The sequence below is a fragment of the Heptranchias perlo genome, chromosome 2 (assembly GCF_035084215.1).
Source record: "Heptranchias perlo isolate sHepPer1 chromosome 2, sHepPer1.hap1, whole genome shotgun sequence".
NCBI classification, from domain to species: Eukaryota; Metazoa; Chordata; class Chondrichthyes; order Hexanchiformes; family Hexanchidae; genus Heptranchias; species Heptranchias perlo.
This window is the reverse complement of record NC_090326.1, coordinates 59,318,690-59,340,912: the sequence shown is the minus strand read 5'-3', so window position 1 is coordinate 59,340,912 and position 22,223 is coordinate 59,318,690. Positions and strand designations below refer to the sequence as shown.

General features: G+C 42.9%; 1 protein-coding gene across 1 annotated transcript in view; it reads right to left on the bottom strand.

Moving 5' to 3' along the window:
- Positions 1-18,963, bottom strand: part of LOC137333563 (leukocyte elastase inhibitor-like) — a 49,995-nt gene extending 31,032 nt beyond the window's left edge. The window contains exons 1-2 of the mRNA XM_067997763.1: positions 18,903-18,963; positions 17,167-17,343 (exon numbers count right to left, since the gene is read on the bottom strand). Of these exons, the coding sequence (XP_067853864.1) occupies positions 17,167-17,334 (168 nt within the window). The 5' untranslated portion in view covers positions 17,335-17,343; positions 18,903-18,963. The remainder of the gene's footprint in view (positions 1-17,166; positions 17,344-18,902) is intronic.
- Positions 18,964-22,223: the final 3,260 nt, after the last annotated feature.

The window sequence follows — 22,223 nt, the reverse complement described above, 5'->3', positions numbered from 1 at the left end:
TATATTTAAAAGCCCTACAAGCCTGACTCCCAATTTTAAATTCTACTCTAAGCTTATAAATGACGAATTTCTCAAATTCCGCAGTACCACCCCAAAAGAAATCATCAACATTCATCATGAAGATGCCTGAAAGTTTTCCGTTATGGTACCAATAAAACATTGCGGGATCTGATTTTAATTGAACACTACCTATTTTCAGCAAAACAAATCTCACCAAAAAATACCATACCCTAGAAGCATCATTCAGGCCGAAGACGCATTTGTTTAGTTTCCATAGTTTAACTTCTGCATCTGCTGCCTCTTTAGGCGTTTTTTTATTAGTTCATGGGATGAGGGCGTCACTGGCGAGGCCAGCATTTATTGCCAATCCCTAATTGCCCTTGAGAAGGTGGTGGTGAGCCACCTTCTTGAACCGCTGCAGTCCATGTGGTGAAGGTTCTCCCACAGTGCTGTTATGAAGGGAGTTCCAGGATTTTGACCCAGCGACGATGAAGGAACGGCGATATATTTCCAAGTCGGGATGGTGTGTGACTTGGAGGGGAATGTGCAGGTGGTGTTGTTCCCATGTGCCTGCTGCCCTTGTCCTTCTAGGTGGTAGAGGTCGCTGGTTTGGGAGGTGCTGTTAAAGAAGCCTTGGCGAGTTGCTGCAGTGCATCCTGTGGATGGTACACACTGCAGCCACTGTGCGTCAGTGGTGAAGGGAGTGAATGTTTAGGCTGGTGGATGGGGTGCCAATCAAGCGGGCTGCTTTGTCCTGGATGGTGTCAAGCTTCTTGAGTGTTGTTGGAGCTGCACTCATCCAGGCAAGTGGAGAGTATTCCATCACACTCCTGACTTGTGCCTTGTAGATGGTGGAAAGGCTTTGGGGAGTCAGGAGATGAGTCACTCGCTGCAGAATACCCAGCCTCTGACCTGCTCTTGTAGCCACAGTATTTATATGGCTGGTCCAGTTATGTTTCTGGTCAATGGTGACCCCCAGGATGTTGATGGTGGGGGATTCGGCAATGGTAATGTCGTTGAATGTCAAGGGGAGGTGGTTAGACTCTCTCTTGTTGGAGATGGTCATTGCCTGGCACTTGTCTGGTGTGAATGTTACTTGCCACTTATGAGCTCAAGCTTGGATGTTGTCCAGGTCTTGCTGCATGGGGGCACGGACTGCTTCATTATTTGAGGGGTTGCGAATAGAACTGAACGCTGTGCAATCGTCAGCGAACATCCCCATTTCTGACCTTATGATGGAGGGAAGGTCATTGATGAAGCAGCTGAAGATGGTTGGGCCTAGGACACTGCCCTGAGGAACTCCTGCAGCAATGTCCTGGGGCTGAGATGATTGGCCTCCAACAACCACTACCATCTTCCTTTGTGCTAGGTTTGACTCCAGCCACTGGAGAGTTTTCCCCCGATTCCCATTGACTTCAATTCTTCTTGGGCTCCTTGTGCCACACTCAGTCAAATGCTGCCTTGATGTCAAGGGCAGTCACTCTCACCTCACCTCTGGAATTCAGCTCTTTTGTCCAAGTTTGGACCAAGGCTTTAATGAGGTCTGGAGCCGAGTGGTCCTGGCGGAACCCAAACTGAGCATCGGTGAGCAGGTTATTGGTGAGTAAGTGCCGCTTGACAGCACTGTCAACGACACCTTCCATCACTTTTCTGATGATTGAGAGTAGACTGATGGGGCAGTAATTGGCCGGATTGGATTTGTCCTGCTTTTTGTGGACAGGACATACCTGGGCAATTTTCCACATTGTCGGGTAGATGCCAGTGTTGTAGCTGTACTGGAACAGAACTGAACTGGTTTCAGAAACGCTTCTCTCTTAAAAGTATCGCCCGGCAGAAATGCGTCTTTTACATCACTTGACCTACACTCCCATGAATATGTTGCCAAAAGAGCCAAATAGACTTTTAAAATTACCTTTCCAGCAGTGGGAGAATCCACTCGAACATCAGTATCACTCAGTTTCTCTTGAAAACCCCTAGCTACCATCCTCACTTTAGCCTTATAAGTTCTATCTGCAAGGACTTTTTCAGTACAAACCCATCTGTGACAAAGCTGGTTGACCCTTATCTGTTACCTCAGAATAAACTCCAAATTCTTTCCAACTATCTAATGCCCTTTGTTTTGCCTCTCTCACTCGTTTATCCTCAAGTTTATCGGTAGCCACCAAAACTTCACGATCATGAGAACGTCTGCTTCTAGTTCTGTTGTGTGACTGTTCTGTGATCTTTGTTTCATTGTCTAACTTAGCCAAGCTACATCTTCTACTTCCACTTTTATGTCTGTAGGGACTATTACTTCGAGATCTCCCTCTTTCCTCTCTAGTTCGCGATTGTTTTCTGATGTGAGATTCACTTCCAGACTCCCTATCAACACTTATACTCTGTTTTGTACTCTCCACTCTTTTGCCCCATTATGCCAGTCCATGGACCTCGCCTCATGGCCATCATCCTGAACATTCAAACAAAGTTTAAACCCACCAGTAGCTTTGCCTGAATGTCCCAAAATTGTTGCATCCCTCCATTCATTAGTCCCCTCGGGAACATATGACACCCGTGTACCCACTTTGGGTAATTGTTCTATGGATGTGATAGCTCTGTCATGTGTTTCTTGATCACTGACATTACCATTGTCCAGCCCTTGATCTACCTCAGTCTGTACCTCAAGAACCTCATCAAAAAAATCATGAACATCTGAGGCACAGGGTGCCTCGTTTACTTCTATCAACTGCTCAGAGTCTGAGATTTTATAATTAATTACAATTAATCGTGAGGAATGAACCATAACAGTTTGATTGCAATGTTGGACAAGTACTGTCTTACCATCACGACCTATGACCTTACCAGGGCCTTTCCATTCCCTCTGATCCTCTCTTATAGTATACCAAATCTCCTGAATTGAACTCTGTCTCAGGTGGTTCAATATGATGTCTCAGTGCTCCACGAATTTCCTCTGATACCTCAGCCTTGCTAAGAGCATTGATAAAAGTCTTCCTGCATGCAAAGCATTTAAATGCTCAGAAAAAAAATGGCACAAATTGTAGTACCTTCTAGAGCAGGAGGATTATCACAAAGAACAGAAGGTAATTCGCGATTTCGCCCATAGACTAGTTGGTAAGGACTATATCCTCCAACCATCTGAAGAGAATTATTTGCATGAACTGCCCATGCTAGGGTAGTTGACAATTTACATTCTGTTCAATCAGCGAAAATTTTAAGCACCATGCTATCAATCACAGCATGATTCCTTTCACAAAGACTATTGCTAAAAGGTCTCTCAGCTGCAGTATTCGTGACAATTATATTCATATTCTCACACATATCTCTGAACTCTGTGTTAGTGAATTCATCTCCATTATCAGTCAAAAACTTTGCTGGTGTCCCAAGTCCAGTCCCTATCCATTTTTCCATTATTTCATCTAGAATAACCACCTTCTCCTTACTATATATCAGTGTAGAAATACTAAATCACATAGCCAGTTCAATAAACTGTAAGATGAAAACATTTCTGTCTTTGTCCCATACCTTTAGATCCATGGCAACTACATCATTAAAGTCATGTGCTAATGGAACACTTACAATAAGATGTGGGGGCATCCATCTATACTTCTTACAGATTTCACAGTTCTCACTAATCTCTTCTATTGGACTCATATATTCCTCATCAACTACACCTGCATCTTTTAACAAGATTTTTAAACGTTGACAAATAGGATGGGCAAATTGTCTATGTAACTTTAAGACAATTTGGGTTTTTTCTCTCTTATCCTTATCACCTGATGCAATTAATACTGGCCTAACACATTGATGAGAAACACTGGGTTTTAGTAAGGGGATACAATAATGCCCTGACTGAATAAACTGCAAATCAACCAATTTTCCAAAAATGATTGCCTCATCGTGTTCCATGTCAAGTTTCATTTTTACCTTTTTCATGGAAGGTTTCCCCAAAAGCATAGATATCTCAATAGAGACTACATCCATACTTATAAATTGGCTTACTCCAGCTATTTTACATGGAATTACCACTCTCTTGAGAGACCTCAAGATGTTGTCATCCCCAAACCTAAAACATGTAGAACTTTTATATTCCTTAATCTTGGATCGATCCTCACTACTTAGTGAATCAAGATAATATTTTAACCAATCTGCCCGCAAACAGTCGAAGTACATGCACTAACACTGCACAATTAAAGGAATCTGCGACTACTACATTCATCACAGGATTAAAACTCCTTGTGACCAGTATAATCTGTTTATTTTCATCATTATTTTCATCATGCATCATTTCGCTCTGGGCAGTTTGCCTCATAATGATACTTAGAATCATATCTAAAGCATCTACTGATTTTTCCTTGGGCATTCCTGAAATTCAGTAGCCCGTTATTATTGTCCCAATTTTGTCTTCTGTTGCTATAACTGGATTTGCTGTACCTGCTTTCATCACAATCCGGCTGTCTTTAATTCTTCCGTCATATTCACACCTCCATCCGGTCTCTTGAAAATTTTGAAACCATTGATTCTTCTATTCTTTGTGTCACAGTAGAAGACCCCACTTGTTCCACGAAGGCTGAAGGGAATGATTGTTTCCCCAGGAATTTTTTTTAAATCAGCAGACATTTGATCCAAAGAGTCTCCTTTTCCGAGAACTGAACACCAGTTAGGACCAGTTGCCTGTCCATATGAGACACCTTAGCACAATCTAGTAATTTAAACACTCGTACCAATCCAGGGATTTCTAATTGGAACTTTATCAATCTTTTCTACAATTTGTTAAAGCCCATAATATACTCTTCCATTGAATGACCGTCCATTTTCCGAAACCTATCAAATGCTGACCAGGCCTCATAGGCACTTAACAGTTTATCTTTCTTGTAGATTTAATCGAGAAATTCTATTAGAAAGGTAAAACCTTCATCATTATCCAAAAGATCTGCAACCACCTCTTAAAATACCTTTCTTCTGATTTTACTTCGTTCAAAAAGCGACAACGCCAAGGCCATGCCTTGTTTCCTCTTTGGCAGAGTAGTAACCCATGTCCACGTATCAACCTCATTCTTCCACTGGTCATACGGTTCAAACTCCGAGGACATCGGAGGGGAATCGTATCTCGATGATTTAAACTTGATTTCTCCATTTTCCACATTGGTTACTGAGCTTTCAAGTTTTGTTTCTTTCATGTCCAAAAAAAATCATAGTTTCCAACCTCCACCTTTAGGCAACCATCCTCTGCTATCATGTAATAAATTGGAAAGCCAGGTGATGAAGGATAGAATACTAGAGCCTGATCTTCAGTTGCTTCCAAGCCTTTATTTACAGAGCTCCACATTATCCACACTACACCCCAGATAAGCTCTCTTATAAATGGATACAAGAGAGTCCCCAATTGATACACACCACCTGAATACAATGAACACTAATTGATATAAAGCATATGGATAAAATTAACATCCGGGGAGGGCGGTGTAATCAGTGGTAAGGGTACAGAGTTTACGGAGGGGGCAAAGATGAGTGCTTTGGTCTTTCCAATATTTAACCAAAGGAAATTTGCAGCTCCTCCAAGACTGGAAGTTGGACAAGCAGTCTGACAATACGGATGCAGAAAAGGGACTGAGGGAGGTGATGGAGAGGTCGAGCTGAGTGTCATTAATGTACATGTGGAAAGTGATCCCATGTCTGTGGATGATGTCGGCAAGGTGCAGCATGTAGATGAGTAAGAGGAGGGGGCCAAGGATAGATCTTTGGTGGACTCGAGAGATAACAATGTGATGGCGGGATGAGAACCAATTGCTGGAGATTCTGTGGCTACGATCAGATTGATAAGAGTGGAACTAAGCATAGGCAGTCCCATGGAGCTGGACAATGGAGGAGAGTGGTTGAGGAGGATGAGAAGGGATAGTAACCCACAATCACTGTCATGGGAGATGCTATTTGTGACTTTGGTTAGGCCTCTTTGGGCGGAAACCTGATTTGAGTGATTAAAACAGAGGGTTGTAGGAAAATGGACGCGGACTTAGGAGGTGACAACATGTTCAAGCGCTTTAGAAAGGAAAGAAAGGTTGGAGATGGGCAGTAATTTTTTACACAGAATTACATAGAATGTACAGCACAGAAACAGGCCATTCAGCCCAACTGGTCTATGCTGGTGTTTAAGCTCTATACAAGCCTCCTCCCACCCCTTCTCCATCTTACCATACAAGCATATCCTTTTATTCCTTTCTCCCTTGTGTACCTATCTAGCTTCCCCTTAAATGCATCTATGCTATTCACCTCAACTACTCCTTGTGGTAGCAAGTTCCACATACTAACCACTCTCTGGATAAAACAAATTCTCCTGAATTCCTTATTGAATTTATTAGCGATTACCTTATATTTATAGCCCCTAGCTTTGGTCAACCCTGCAAGTGGAAACATCTTCTCTATGTCTACCCTATCAAATCCCTTCAGTGCTATGCGATGAGGTTAAACATGTTATCAGAGATATATTCACATTAAAGTCCTCATGACAGAAATGATATGAGCCTTTCTTCCCCCCAACAGTGTAAAATAATCCTCACACTTCCTGGCATAAAGTCAACAAGCAGTCTGACAACACAAAAGAAGTGGAGGGGTGGAGAATGGTTGTGGGGAGGTAGAGCTGGATGTCTTCAGCGTATATGTGGAACCTGACACCATGGGGGGAGTTTTACCCTATCAAACCCTTTCGTAATCTTAAAAGACCTCTATCAGGGCACCCCTCAGCCCTCTCTTTTCTAAGGAAAAGAGCCCCAGCATGTTCAGTCTTTCCTGATAGTTATAACCTCTCAGATTTTGTATCATCCTTGTGAATCTTTTTCTGTGCCTCCATATACTTATTATATGGAGACCAGAACTGTGCATAGTACTCGAAGTGTGGTCTATCCAAGGTTCGATGCAAGTATAACATAATTTCCCTTGCTTTTGAATTCTATTCCTCTAGAAATGTACCCCAATGCTTGATTTGCACTTCTTTTGGCTTTGTAAGCCTACATTGCTACTTAGAGGAGCAAAGGTATCTGTACCCCTGGATCCCTTTGCTCCTCTACTCCATTTAGAATCATAGAATGATGCAGCACAGATGGAGGCCATTCGGCCCGTCGTGCCTGTACTGGATCTTTGAAAGCGATCCAATTAGCCCTGCTCTTTCCCCATAGCCCTGCATATTTTTTCCCTTCAAGTATTTATCCAATTCCCTTTTGAAAGTTATTATTGAATCTGCTTCCACCACCCTTTCAGGTAATGTATTCCAGATCATAACTTTTTTTTTCATTGTGTCACTTCTGGTTCTTTTCCCAATCACCTTAAATCTGTGTCCTCTGGTTACCGACCCTTCTGGAGAAAAACTAATCAGCTTGGAAACAGCTCTCTGATGGAATGACTGGTGGAGTTTGCAAGGACAGAGCGGTCAAGAGGAGGGGGGTTTGTTTTGTTGAGGAGGGGGTTGATGATGGTGACTTTGAAAGGGAGGGGGACAGTACCTGAGGAGAGGGAACAATTTACAATGTCAGCGAGCAGGATGGGAAGTTGGTGGTCAGCAGTTTAATGGGAATGGGGTTGAGGGAGCAGGACAAGCTGAACTTAGAGAGGGCATGAGGGGAGAGAGGAGAGAAACTAGAAAGAGGCATTCAGGGCTAGGGTGGGGTGAGTCTTTGAGGAGGTTTGGCTCAATGAGCAAAGGGTAGTGAGGTAAGCAGCAGAGGCAGCTGAACAGATGATCTCAATCTTAGTGGCAAAGATTTCTATGAGCTCATTCACACCTGTAATTATATCTATTCCTGATGCAAGACACTGTTTCCAGTTCACACAGCAATCTCTTGTTCCAAACTGGTTCCAATGGCTCTCAAACTTCAAACCATCCTTTCCACACCACTTTCAACTATGCATTCAAGTGCTTAATCTTTCCCTGCTTATCTGGCGTAGTGCATGGCACAGATAGTAATCCCTGAGAATACTATTGCCTGTTCATTCCTGGCATCCAGCATTGCTATGGTGACGGTGGAAGGATATTTAAAGTTAAAGCCTAGTAAGTTAGTCTTGGCATGATTTTCAAAATGTTATTTTTTTTTATCTTCAGCCCGGCTGTACCGAAGGTGCTGTCCTTGCTACACTGCCAATCTCCACCCTTCCCACACACCCCCTACTCCCTCCGCAACCATCCCCACCCCCTCCCCCTCCCCAAATCACGGCCCTCCCCGCTGCAGGCAGCCTTCTCTGAGAAGGCCAGGAAGCCTATCAAAATTATATAAATGACACTGAGGTTTGGAAATGGAGTTAAGATGCAGATCAGCCATGATCTAATTGAATGGTGGAACAGGCTCGAGGAGCTGAATGGGCTACTCCTATTCCTATGTTCCGAGATCATCCAAAGTCAACAGCACATCTTTGTGACAGGTGGAAGTTGCACCCTAATTCCACAGTTAAACATTTAGCCCAATGTTTACCAACCCTCCTGTTTTCTTCAGGAACAGGCTGTAGAGAATGATCGTCAACCAACTTCTCATGTTCCAGACTGGAGAAGTAGTTGGTTAGTTTCAGCCCTAGGGCCCCACCCTGAGTGCCTGCCTGCCTCCCTGACTAAACCTTCTGGCACCCTTACCACTGCCTGTCACATTCTCTCAGCCCTTCCCTTCCACACCTTCTTGTCTGCTGCTTGAGTGTAGTGAGGTAATGACAATTGGTGCAAGTGTAATCATCCTGCACCCTGCCCAAGTATGCATGCATTTCACTGGTCTCACCATAGTACACACCCTTTTAAATAATTCACCTTCAGCAGTAGATCATTGAAGGATGTTTCCAGCTAGTTACTCTAACAGCTGACTACACAGTTCGCAAGTATTTAACTCGCAGATGCAGTTTAAAATTAGAGCTTGGATTAGATTCCCTCTAAGCGAGCACATACCAACTGCCAAGTGTTCTGCAGTAACCAGCTGGGCACTTCATTCACTCTTAAGTAGGTTGAGAGAGGCAGAGCTGGCACTTTAAAAGATACTGCTAATTAAAATGAAAGTCTCATGGTACAGTGCTGCTGTCATAATAAATTAGTGTATCCTCTTACTTGTCATGAACAACTCCAAGGGTAATTTGATAGTATTTTCAATTTTCAAATTAAAAATACTAGCGCTATTGAATATTTCCAATCATATTTTTTATTGTACAAGGTCCTTTTACTTCAGATTACTTGTAAAGGCATGAAATGCTCTCAAATTTCTGCAGTCACACCCAAAAGATTTTGGTACTTACAGGATAAACTCAACCAAAACCAGTTTGGCAAAAGCCCCTCCCATATTCTACAAGCAATGACAAAATTAAGTTTCCCAAACTGTGGGGCGTGCCGCCCGATAGGCTCCAAAGGGAGGCCTGCCCCACAGGGGACCTCTCAGGATGCAGGGTAGGACATTTAGGACTGAGATGAGGAGAAATTTCTTCACTCAGAGGGTGGTGAACCTGTGGAATTCTCTACCACAGAAGGCTGTGGAGGCCAAGTCACTGAATATATTTAAGAAGGAGGTAGATAGATTTCTAGACACAAAAGGCATCAAGAGGTATGGGGAGAGAAGGGGAATATGGTATTGAGACAGAGGATCAGCCATGATCATATCAAATGGCGGAGCAGGCTCGAAGGGCCGAATGGCCTACTCCTGCTCCTATTTTCTATGTTTCTATGTTTCTGTGTTTCCCACACACACAGCCCATTGGTCATTTGCTGGAGCGACGTCATTGCCATTTTGTGGGACTTCCCCAGCCACATGAGTGGATTATCACAATCAAAGCAGGACTTCAAATGTAGTGATCTCAGGGTTACTACCGGTGCCACGTGCTAGTGAGTATAGGAACAGGAGAATAGACAGGATGAATGCGTGGCTGCAGGGATGGTGTAGGAGGGAGAGATTTACATTCCTGGGACATTGGGACCTGTTCTGGGAAGGTGGGACCTGTACAAGCGTGACGGGTTACACCCGAGCAGGACCGGGACCAATGTCCTCGCGGGGGTGATTGCCAGTGCTGTTGGGGAAGGTTTAAACTAGAGTGGCAGGGAGATGGGAACCTGAGCGGGGAGTCAGAAGGGAATAAAGTTGAGAGCAGCAAGAGAGGGGAAGACCCAGGGGAAATCTACAATACAAATAGTACAAACAGTTGTTCAAGAACAAGTGAAAGGGAAAAGCGTTGAGCAGCGGAAAGAAAGTGTACTTTACGCACGACAGATAAAATGAAAACTAAAAGGCGTAAGGCGATTAACCCAGCATCAAAGCTGTGGCAGGGGGTTGGGAACCTGAGCAGGGAGACAGAGGAAAGCGTGTCAGGAAGGGACAGAAGGTATGGAGTAAAAGGTAAAGTGTTAAAAAAGGAAAAAGCAGGAACTAAGTGTCACAAAACATATTTGAAAGCTCTTTATCTGAATGCACGTAGCATTCGTAACAAAATGGACGAGTTAACGGCACAAATAACGACGTATGGGTATGATCTTGTGGCCATTACAGAAACATGGCTGCAGGGTGACAATGACTGGGAATTAAATATGCCAGGGTATTTAACAATCAGGAAGGACAGGCAGGAAGGAAGGGGAGGTGGGGTGGCTATGTTATTAAGGGAAGGAATCACTGTAATACAGAGAAAAGATATTGGGACAAAGGATCAGGATAATGAAACAGTTTGGGTGGAGATAAGGAATAATAAGGGGAAAAAAACACTAGTGGGCGTAGTATATAGGCCTCGTAATAGTTGCAACTCTGCTGGAAGAAGTATTAATCAGGAGATAGTCGGGGCATGTAATAAGGGAACAGCTATAATTATGGGGGATTTTAACTATCATATTAACTGGACAAGTCAAATTGGTCAGGGCAGCCTTGAGGAAGAGTTTATTGAGTGTATTAGGGATGGATTTCTTGAGCAGTATGTAACTGATCCTACAAGGAGGCAAGCAACCTTGGACCTGGTCCTGTGTTATGAGCCAGGATTAATTAATAATGTCCTAGTTAAGGATCCCCTTGGAATGAGTGACCATAACATGGTTACATTCCATATCCAATTAGAGGGTGAGAAGGTTGGTTCTCAAACAAGCGTACTGAGCTTGAATAAAGGAGACTATGATGGTATGAGAGCGGAATTGATTAAAGTGGACTGGGAAAATAGTTTAAAGGGTTAGACGGTACATGAACAGTGGTGTTCATTTAAGGAGTTATTTTACAACTTTCAAAAAAAATATATTCCACTGAGGAAAAAAGGGTGTAAAAGAAATGACAGCCATCCGTGGTTAAGTAAAGAAATTAAGGATAGTATCCGACTAAAAACAAGGACATATAAGGTAGCCAAACTTAGTGGGAGGATAGAAGATTGGGAAGTCTTCAGAAGACAGCAAAAAGTAACTAAACGATTGATTAAGAAAGGGAAGATCGATTATGAAAATAAATTAGCAAAAAATATAAAAACAGATAGCAAGAGTTTCTACAGTTATATAAAAAGAAAAAGGGTGGCTAAGGCAAACGTAGGTCCCTTAGAGGATGAGACCGGGAAATTAATGGTGGGAAACATGGAGATGGCAAAAATGCTGAACAAATATTTTGTTTCAGTCTTTACGGTAGAGGACACTAAGAATATCCCAACACTGGACAAACAGGGGGCTTTAGGGGGGGAGGAGCTAAATACGATTAAAATCACTAAGGAATTGGTACTCAGTAAATTAATGGGACTCAAGGCGGATAAATCCCCTGGACCTGATGGCTTCCATCCTAGGGTCTTGAGGGAAGTAGCAGTAGGGATTGTGGATGCTTTGGTAATAATTTTCCAAAATTCTCTGGACTCGGCAAAGGTTCCGGCAGATTGGAAAACTGCTAATGTAACACCCTTATTTAAAAAGGGTAGTAGGCAGAAGGCTGGAAATTATAAACCAGTTAGCCTAACATCTGTGGTGGGTAAAATTTTGGAGTCTATTATTAAGGAGACAGTAGCGGAACATTTGGATAAACATAATTTAATAGGACAAAGTCAGCATGGCTTTACGAAGGGGAAGTCATGTCTGACAAATTTGCTTGAGTTCTTTGAGGACATAACGTACAGGGTGGATAAAGGGGAACCAGTGGACGTAGTGTATTTAGACTTCCAGAAGGCATTCGACAAGGTGCCACATAAAAGATTATTGCTCAAGATAATGAATCACTGGATTGGGGGTAATATTCTGGCATGGGTGGAGGATTGGTTATCTAACAGGAAGCAGAGAGTTGGGATAAATGGTACATTCTCGGACTGGCAACCAGTAGCCAGTGGTGTTCCGCAGGGGTCGGTGCTGGGTCCCCAACTCTTTACAATCTATATTAACGATTTGGAGGAGGGGACCGAGTGTAACATATCAAAGTTTGCAGATGATACAAAGATGGGAGGGAAAGTGGAGAGTGAGGAAGACATAAAAAACCTACGAGGGGATATAGACAGGCTGGGTGAGTGGGCGGAGATTTGGCAGATGCAATACAATATTGGAAAATGTGAGGTTATGCACTTTGGCAGGAAAAATCGGAGAGCAAGTTATTATCTTAATGGCGAGAAACTGGAAAGTACTGCAGTACAAAGGGATCTGGGAGTCCTAGTGCAAGAAAATCAAAAGGTTAGTATGCAGGTCAAGCAGGTGATCAAGAAGGCCAACGGAATGTTGGCTTTTATTGCTAGGGGGATAGAATATAAAAACAGGGAGGTATTGCTGCAGTTATAAAAGGTATTGGTGAGACCGCACCTGGAATACTGCACACAGTTTTGGTCTCCATACTTAAGAAAAGACATACTTGCTCTCGAGGCAGTACAAAGAAGGTTCACTCGGTTAATCCCGGGGATGAGGGGGCGGACATATGAGGAGAGGTTGAGTAGATTGGGACTCTACTCATTTGAGTTCAGAAGAATGAGAGGCGATCTTATTGAAACATATAAGATTGTGAAGGGGCTTGATCGGGTGGATGCGGTAAGGATGTTCCCAAGGATGGGTGAAACTAGAACGAGGGGGCATAATCTTGGAATAAGGGGCTGCTCTTTCAAAACTGAGATGAGGAGAAACTTCTTCACTCAGAGGGTAGTAGGTCTGTGGAATTTGCTGCCCCAGGAAGCTGTGGAAGCTACATCATTAAATAAATTTAAAACAGAAATAGACAGTTTCCTAGAAGTAAAGGGAATTAGGGGTTACGGGGAGCGGGCAGGAAATTGGACATGAATTTAGATTTGAGGTTAGGATCAGATCAGCCATTGAATGGCGGAGCAGGCTCGAGGGGCCGATTGGCCTACTCCTGCTCCTATTTCTTATGTTCTTATGTTAAGGCAGTGTCCCAAACTGCTACACGTGTAGGGTGTAGGAAGCATGGCAGAAGTTTTCACTTTGGGACACACCTCAACATCGTTTTTTCTGAAAATATTTTATTTTTCCAACCTCTTCGCGCAGGGGGCACGCCCCACAGTTTGGGAAACGCTGCGTTATAGTAAAGACCTGTAGGGTAGGAGCCAGTGCCATTAAGAAAACAGTATATTTTATTTTTATACTTGTGATTTATTGAACTTTGTTTTATGTTTTGTAATTATCAACAAATATCTAATGTTCACTTTTATAGGGGGAGCGCGAGAGTGCTCGCTTTCACTACTGTGGGGTGAGAACCAAAATAGTTCGGGAAATGCTGAGCTGCAACAAATACAAGTTATGTAAGTCAAAAGTCAGGTCAGTTCCTGCTCTGTTATATAGCTGATACTTTTTACCACAGCACTGCGGGTGGAATTTTATGTTGGATATACACCTGGTTTGGTGGTCCACAGTGCAAGTATTTGAATATTAGAACATTACTTTAAAGCAACCGCCATCATATTCAAGTGCTACCCCCGCAACATTGATTGGTGAATGTTGGTGGCGGAGTAGAGTGCTGGTAAATCTGGTTTCATTTCTCCCCCATCCCATCTTCTTCATTATGTACTTACAACAGCTGTCATAACACCTACAAAATATCAAGTTCCTTTCCAGAGTCTTGGCCCACTGAGGTGTGGCACGGCCATTGCATCACTTCAAGGTTCCACTCCGCACTTTCGAATAAAGTGTGACATACTGATTGGGGAATAAATTCATCTGGGACAGTTGCGCAAAACAGGCGGTAGTGAATCCATTGACAAAGAAAATCGGGCGGAGTGTAAAACAGGCCAAGACGAATTTATACCCCATGATTCAGAATTCAGTAAAAACACTCAAGAGTTGATTCCGGTCTGAATTTGGATTGTAATGGATCACATGATATGATAAATGATGCGTGCCTGATATTGGACTGAGACCAACCCACAAACCCCTTTTAACAGCAAGTAAAATACTGCTGTTGTTGGGACATTTCTTTTTAATATTTATTCTATGTCTGTGAAATGTACACTACGTATTGTACTCACAAGTACAGTACATTGGGGATACATTTCATACACACTGAAGTTACAACACGGAAACAGGCCGTTCGGCTCAACTTGTCCATGTCAGCATTTACCCTCCACACAAGCAAATAGTGCAAATCATATTTACATACCTCATTTCCATATCCCTTTATCCCTTTTTCTTCCATCTACCTATCCTATCTAATCTTGAATGTTGGCAAAGTTTCTGCCACAACTACTAAACTTAGAAGTGAATTTCACAGCCTCACAACTCTCCTGCCCTCTGTTTAAATCTCTTAACATTTAATCCTGTATCTATGGACCCTTGTTTTAGACCCCCTCAACCAATGTAAACAGTTTGCTTCCATCTACCCTGTCTCATCTTTCAGAATTTTAAACACTCTTCTTATATCGCCCTGTAATTTGCGCCATTCTAATGAAAAAAGACCCAATTGTTCAAGTATTTCTTTGTATTTGTATTTCCTCATACAAGACAGCATCCTTTAGTACCTTCTCCAAAGCCTCAATACCTTTCGACAGTGTGGACCTCAATACTGCAAACGGTACTGTAATTAAGATCTTGTTAAGGTTTATATAGGCTCATCATTACCTCTTGGCTTTTAAAATCTATATCTCTCAACGTGCTTGTATGAAATTCCTCTCTGCACTATTTTGGAATAATACCTGTGTTAAAATGGCTTGGAGAGGAATTTCATATGAATGTTAAAACTTTTGTCCAAGAACAGTGATGAGCGAAATTTCTACCTTTTACTGCTGAAAACAGTTTATCTGAGGACAAAAGAACAAGAGGGAAGATGACAAGAATTTTTTTTTACATGGTGATTGTCATGATCTGGAATGCACAGCCTGAAAGAGTGGTGAAAGCAAATTCAATAGTAGCTTTCAAAAGGGAATTAGATATTTACTTGAAAATGAAAAATTTGCAAGGCCACAGGGAAAGAGCAGGGGAGTAGTTCTGATTGGATAGCTCTTTCCAAGAGCTGGCTCAGGCACAATGAGTCGAATGGCCTCCTTCTGTGCTGTCAGATTCCATGATTCTATGACAACCAATAAAAGAAGATTTTGGGCTTGAAATTCCTCCCTTGCAGACGGAAAGTGTGAGCTGGAATTTGAGAGAAGGACTGAGTTTGGCCAAAATCTGCTGAACGTGTTGGCAGACAAATCTTGCATCCATCCACCCCTTCCCTGTATGGATATCACCAGCAGAGGCAGGCCTGGTGGAATGATGTTATCTGCCTGCAATTCTGCCAGTTCCACCTCAGTTGTCTCCAATGCTAAGTATGAGAATCCCTACGTGGTCAGTTTTTGGTAAAATATTAAAATGCCTACGTGGCAAAGAAGCAGAATGCAAAATGGTTAGAAAGGGTTAATTAGTTAGTAACTGAGATTGATACAGGTGGCCTGGCCCTCCTGCTGGGCCATATGTTTGCTTAGTCAGCAGGCCTGCATTGTCTTATCAATGATAGGTCTTTGATGTGATTCAAGGACTGGTCTGAATGTCTCCATGTTTATGGCAGATCAATATAGGTAACGAGCTTAGCCAAAGTTGAAAGACATTCCAGGTTGGGAGATAAGGAACAGAAGGAACAGGGAAGAACATTCCAAGTTGGAAGGTGAGGAAGTATCCCCTTTGATGTCTAACAGCAACATGGTCAGCACGTGGATTGTCTATGATTGGCCGGAAATAATGTAACCCCGCATGGCAACCTGTGCCCGGCTTATGATTGGTGTTGACTCTTGTGTTAATGATGTTCCAACCCCTATTGATTTGTATAAAGGTATGAGTTTTTGTCTTTGTTTTTGTCTCCTTATTCTGTTAGAATCGTTCGGATTCTCTCAGGAATCTGAATTGAAGCTACAGACTAAGATCTGCTATTAAAGTTGTGTTGAACTTTACGGTGTACTCGAATCAGTTCTTGCTGAACCAGACTGAGGGGAAAGAATCCGGTTCGTCAAGTACGCCTGCATGATGCAAGTGGACTAGCATACCAGGATCAGGCCCTGGCAGAAGTGGGGCCCACAAATGCCAGTTTCCCAACAGCAGACCAGAGTGATCAATTACCTTTAGGAAAGCAACAACTGAAATTCTGAAAGTTTTTCCAATTTCTGATCGTCTTCACTCGACATAGCTGGTCTCCTTAATGTTACAGCAGGTGCCACTCTGACATTCCTCCTCTCCATGAAGGCAGTCTCGCCAATAGTGCTGAAAATGGCCTGTACACCCACCCTCCATATGCAATGCCCCATGCCCTCAGATTTTTGGGATAGGGTCAGGCATGCATCAGACTGGTAGCTGAGCAGCTACCCAGGAAGTCCAGACCCACTATATACAAGTAATTTGTGTACATAGAACAATTATGTGAATAACACTAGCAGCTTAATACTGTTGAAAGAATCTGTACACATACCATCATACTGATAATCCCAGACAAAGCAAGTTTAACGAAAAGTTTCAGGGGACCGTGCATGGTGCACACATGTAGCAGGAACATCGCAACATTATTTTGTCAGTGATTGTAAGCTGAAAGGTCTGAATGATCGAACTTAGTCATGAGGATCAGTGACCCCCATTACCATCCAGCCATGCACAGAGCATGGCCGGATGGTAGTGGGGGTCACTGATAAGTCACTTGACACCAAAAGAGCTGATTCTGTGGTCCATGTTTCTGTCCAACAAAGCTCCATACCAGGAGTGGAGCCTTTCAAAATTTACCCTATGATTTCCCCATTCATGATTTGACCATGTATTCAACTCTCACTCACCTTAGCCATCTCAGCTGCAGTGTTGCCTTTAGCACCGAGATACACCATGGCCAGAGCAGCTGAGATACTTAACGGAGACAGGAAGATGTTCTCGTTTTTTTTGTCTTCATTTAGCTTCTTGAAGAGATCAAAGGCAAATTTGGTATTTGCAACAGTCAGAGAATCCATTGATAAAATCTAAGGGGAAACAAGACATGTTTGAAAGATAAGGGTGTATGGTGGCAAAGTGTATTGAAGCAACGATGTGCTGCACCACAGGTTTAATCCCACAATCCCCTGACGCTGAGTTACTGGTCTCAGTCACACTTTTGTGAAGAAGCACTGAGCAAACGTCAGACACTTCCCTACTGTAGGGAAGGAAAATCGAAAAAAAAGTTGCCCAGGCTGCACTCGCATGACTACCACTGACTGTTTCAGAGTGGTTGTCCATCTATAATTTCAGCCAAGGGTTCTCTGTGACACAGAGAGAACCATAGAGAGAAATTGTGAATAAAGTAAAAATACCATAATGTGGGAATAACACCTTAAGAACAAGAAGTTATTTGAAGAAAAAAAAATCTCCCATCACATTTAGGCTCCTGGGTTTACATCCAGCCCAGATTCACTTCCCCTCTCTCCCAGCTGTAAACAAAATACAGTCTCAATCCACCTCCTTATGGGTACCTGCGCCAACAATGGTGGAATGATTAAAATTGGGGATGCGCAAGTGGCCAGAATTGGAGGAGCACAGAGATCTCGGAGGGATGTAGGGCTGGAGGAGGTTACAGAGATAGGGAGGGGTGAGGCCACGAAGGGATTTGAAAACAAGGATGAGAATTTTAAAATCATGGTGTTGATGGACTGGGAACCAACGATTCAGCGAACGCAGGGATGATGGGTGAACGGGACTTGGTGCGAGTTAGGATACGGGCAGCAGAGTTTTGGATGAGCTCAAGTTTATGGAGGGTGTAAGGTGGGAGGCCAGCCAGGAGAGCATTGGAATAGTCAGGTCTAGAGTTGCAAAGGCATGGATGAGGGTTTCAGCAGCAAATGAGCTGAGTCAGGGGCAGAGACGGACAATGTTACAGAGGTTGAATTAAACGGTCTTGGTGATGGTGTGGATATGGGGTCGGAAACTCATCTCAGATTCAAATAGGATGCCAAGGTTGCGAACAATCTTGTTCAACAAATCCATACATATAACTACAGAGTCATTCACTGTGTGAATGAGGTTTAATCTTAACCGCTGAGGTCATAGCCATGAAGAAGACCCTCTGCTGTACCGGTAAGGCACAATAGTGTAAACTGGACTGTCTAGACCTATGCATTTATTTATATATCTGAAGGAAAGAATGAAATGTAGTAACCGAGACAAGCATCTTAGTTAAATGTCGCAATATTCAATACATCATTATCAACAATATTACCGTCCTTTCCTACATTACAACATTGACCACTTTGACACTTCAAAAATACTTAATTGGCTGTTAAGTGCTTTGGGGCATCCTGAGATCTTGAAAGGTGCTGTATAAATGCAAGTCTTTCTTTCTTCTTTCCAATTGTATAATGGATTTACCTACATTGACAATATGTAAACCATGATTTAAATAAAGCATTTTTCGGTGCATCCCCTCATGTATCTATTTGGGTTGCCCTTCTGCTTATTTTACAAGATTATGCTTCTTTATTACATTACTAACTCTAGATACCTAACAGTAATGCATTAGTTACCCTAAAAAAAAGTTGTGGTTAATTACCTGTAAAAGATGCACAATCTGCTTTCCTGCTTCTATGCTCCTATGCTCTGAGTTAGTTCCTGTGCCTTTAAGTATTGTCGCTCTGAGGGTGTTTCCTAACCATGAATGAGATAATGGAGATAGTTCACTGATCTCCAATGAAACCTAAAACTTATCCTTAGTCATTACTTTTTTATTTACTCCCTAATTTTCTTGTGTAATTAATTGCACATAAATGCACTACATCAATTATGCAGTCATGCAAAGTTTTGGCGAAAAAAAGTCTGATTAACATTCAGATTACTAATATTTTACATGGGAATGCCCCTCCCTGCCAAATTATTTTATTTTAAAACAGAATTTTTCTAAATGATGCATTATTTAATATTTGTCCTATTATGTTAAAGACACCAAAATAATGGTGCTAACCTGAACTTTGCAAATAAGTGTCCCTTATCATTCTTATTTTCAAACTGTAGAAAATGTTTTATTCTTTGTAGTGAAATTCAAACAGCTTCACAAGCAAAGAAACTGGGCTAGCCACTCCCTAATGCAGCATAGGAACAGGAATGCAGATGGTGCAGAAAATGGAGAGTAGAAATCATTTTCGGGTTTGCAGGTTGCAACTAGTTTGGTGCTGCAAGGATCAGTGCTTGGGCCTCAGCTGTTTACAATATATATCGGTGACTTAGATGAGGGGACTGAGTGTAATGCATCCAAGTTTGCTGACGAAACAAAGCTAGGTGGGAAAGTAAGCTGTGAGGAGGATGCAAAGAGGCTGCAAAGGGATATAGACAGGTCAAGTGAGTGGGCGAGAAGGTGGCAAATGGAGTATAATGTGGGGAAATGTGAAATTATCCACTTTGGTAGGAAGAACAGAAAAGCAGAATTTTTTTTTGAAAGGTGAGAGACTAAGAAATATTGGTATTCAAAGGGATTTGGGTGTGCTTGTACACGAATCATAAAAAGTTAACATGCAGGTACAGCAAGCAATTAGGAAGGCAAATAGTATGTTAGCCTTTATTGCAAAGGGATTGGAGTATAAGAGTAAGGAGGTCTTACTGCAATTATACAGGGCGCTGGTGAGACCACACCTGGAGTACTGTGTACAGTTTTGGTCTCCTTACCTAAGGAAGGGTATACTTGCCTTAGAGGGGGGTTCAACGATGGTTCACTAGCCTGATTCCTGGGATGAGAGGGTTGTCCTACAAGGAGAGATTGAGTAGATTGGGTCTATATTCTCTGAAGTTTAGAAGAATGAGAGGCGATCTCATTGAAATATATAAAAATCTTAGAGGGCTTGACAGTGTAGATGCTGAGAGGCTGTTTCCCCTGGCAGGAGAGTCTAGAACTAGAGGTCATAGTCTCAGGATAAGGGGTCAACCATTTAGGACTGAGATGAGGAGAAATTTCTTCACTCAGAGGGTTGTGAATCTTTGGAATTCTCTACCCCAGAGGGCTGTGGATGCTCAGTCGTTGAATATATTCAAGACTGAGATCGATAGATTTTTGGACACTAAGGGAATCAAATGGTTTCCTGTTCTCGGACCACTGTTCCCCTCCATTTCAAAATGGATGTTATCACCCCCTCCTCAAAAAATTCACACTCAATCCTTCTGGCCTTGTTAGCTATTGTTCTATTGACAGTCTCATTTCCTCTCCAAGGTCCTTGAACATCTACTTGTCTCTCCCATAATTCCCTGCCTCAATCCATTCAATCCACAACAACAACAACTTGCATTTATATAGCGCCTTTAACATAGAAAAATGTCCTAAGGCTCTTCACAGAAGCGTAATCAGAAAATAACTGACACTGAGCCAAAGAAGGAGCTATTAGGACAAGTAAATAAAAGCTTGGTCAAAGAGGTAAGTTTTAAGAAGGGTCTTAAAGGAGGAGAAAGAGGTGGAGAGATGGAGGTTTGGGAAGGGAATTCCAGAGCTTAGGACCTAGACACTTGAAGGCACCACCGCCAATAGTGGGGCGATGGGGGTGGGGATGCACAAAGTCCAGAGATGGAGGAAATAAGAGATCTTGGAGGGTTGGAGGGCTGGAGGAGGTTACAGAGATAGGGAGGGGCGAGGCCATGGAGAGATTTGAACATGAGGGTGAGAATTTTAAAATCGAGGCGTTGCTGGACCAAGAACCAATGTAGGTCAGTGAGCACAGGAGTGATGGATAAGCGAGACTTGGTGCGGGCAACAGAGGTTTGGATGAGGTCAAGTTTATGAAGGGTGGAAGATGGGAGGCCGAATAGGAGAGAATTGGAATAGTCGAGTCTGGAGTTAACAAAAGCATAAATGAGGGTTTCAGCAGCGGATAAGCTAAGGCAGCAGTGGAGATGGCCAATGTTTCAGAGGTGGAAGAATGCGGTCTTTATGGTTGAGAGGATATGAGCTTAGCTCAGGGTCAAATAGCATGTTGAGGTTGCGAACAGTCTGGTTCAGCCTGATACAGAGGCTTGGAATGGGGATGGAATTGGTGGCTAGGGAACAGAGATTGTGGCAAAGGCTTCGGTCTTCCCAATATTAAATTGCTGAAAATTACGACACATCCAGGATTCGATGTCGTATAAGCAGTCAGATAACACAGAGGCAGTGGAGAGGTGGTGGTGAGGTAGAACGGGGTGTCAGTCAACATACATGTGGAAACTATCGTCATGTTTTCGGATGATGTTGCCAAGGGACAGCACTTAGATGGGAAATAGGAGGAGGTGAAGGATAGATCCTCTGTGGAATCCAAATGTAACGATGCGGGGGTGAGAAGAGAAGCCATTTCAAGAGATGATCTGGCTATGATTGGATAGGTAAGAGTGGAACCAGCAAGGGCAGTCCCACTCAGCTGGACAACGGAGGAGAGGGGTTGGAGGAGGATGTTGTGGTCAATCGTGTCAAAGGCTGCAGAGAGGTCGAGAAGGACGAGATGGGATATTGATCACAGTCACGGAGGATGTCATTTGTGACTTTGATCGAAGTCGACAAGTGATGGTCGGTGATGACTGTGTAGAAAGTCATTGAGAACAATGCATGATGCTGGTGGTGGGTGACTGTTGATTAATGTGACCCAGAAGATATCAGAAGAGTAGTTTTGAGCCCCATCTCGCTGAGCAGAAGGTTCCATGCTGTTTAGGTTCCTAGATCAGGGCAAGGTCATTCTAGAACCCCAACTATGTGACCAAGCACCGTTTTTGTTGGATTGTGAGTAACCCCAGTCTGTATGGTAGCCTTTCAAAGTCACCAAGCTGGGTGAGAAAGGAGCAGGTTGTTTTCCCAGGTTTCACTTAGTGGTTTATAAATGTTGGCAATCTAGAAACCACCAACCGATATGGCATCACAATGATTAAT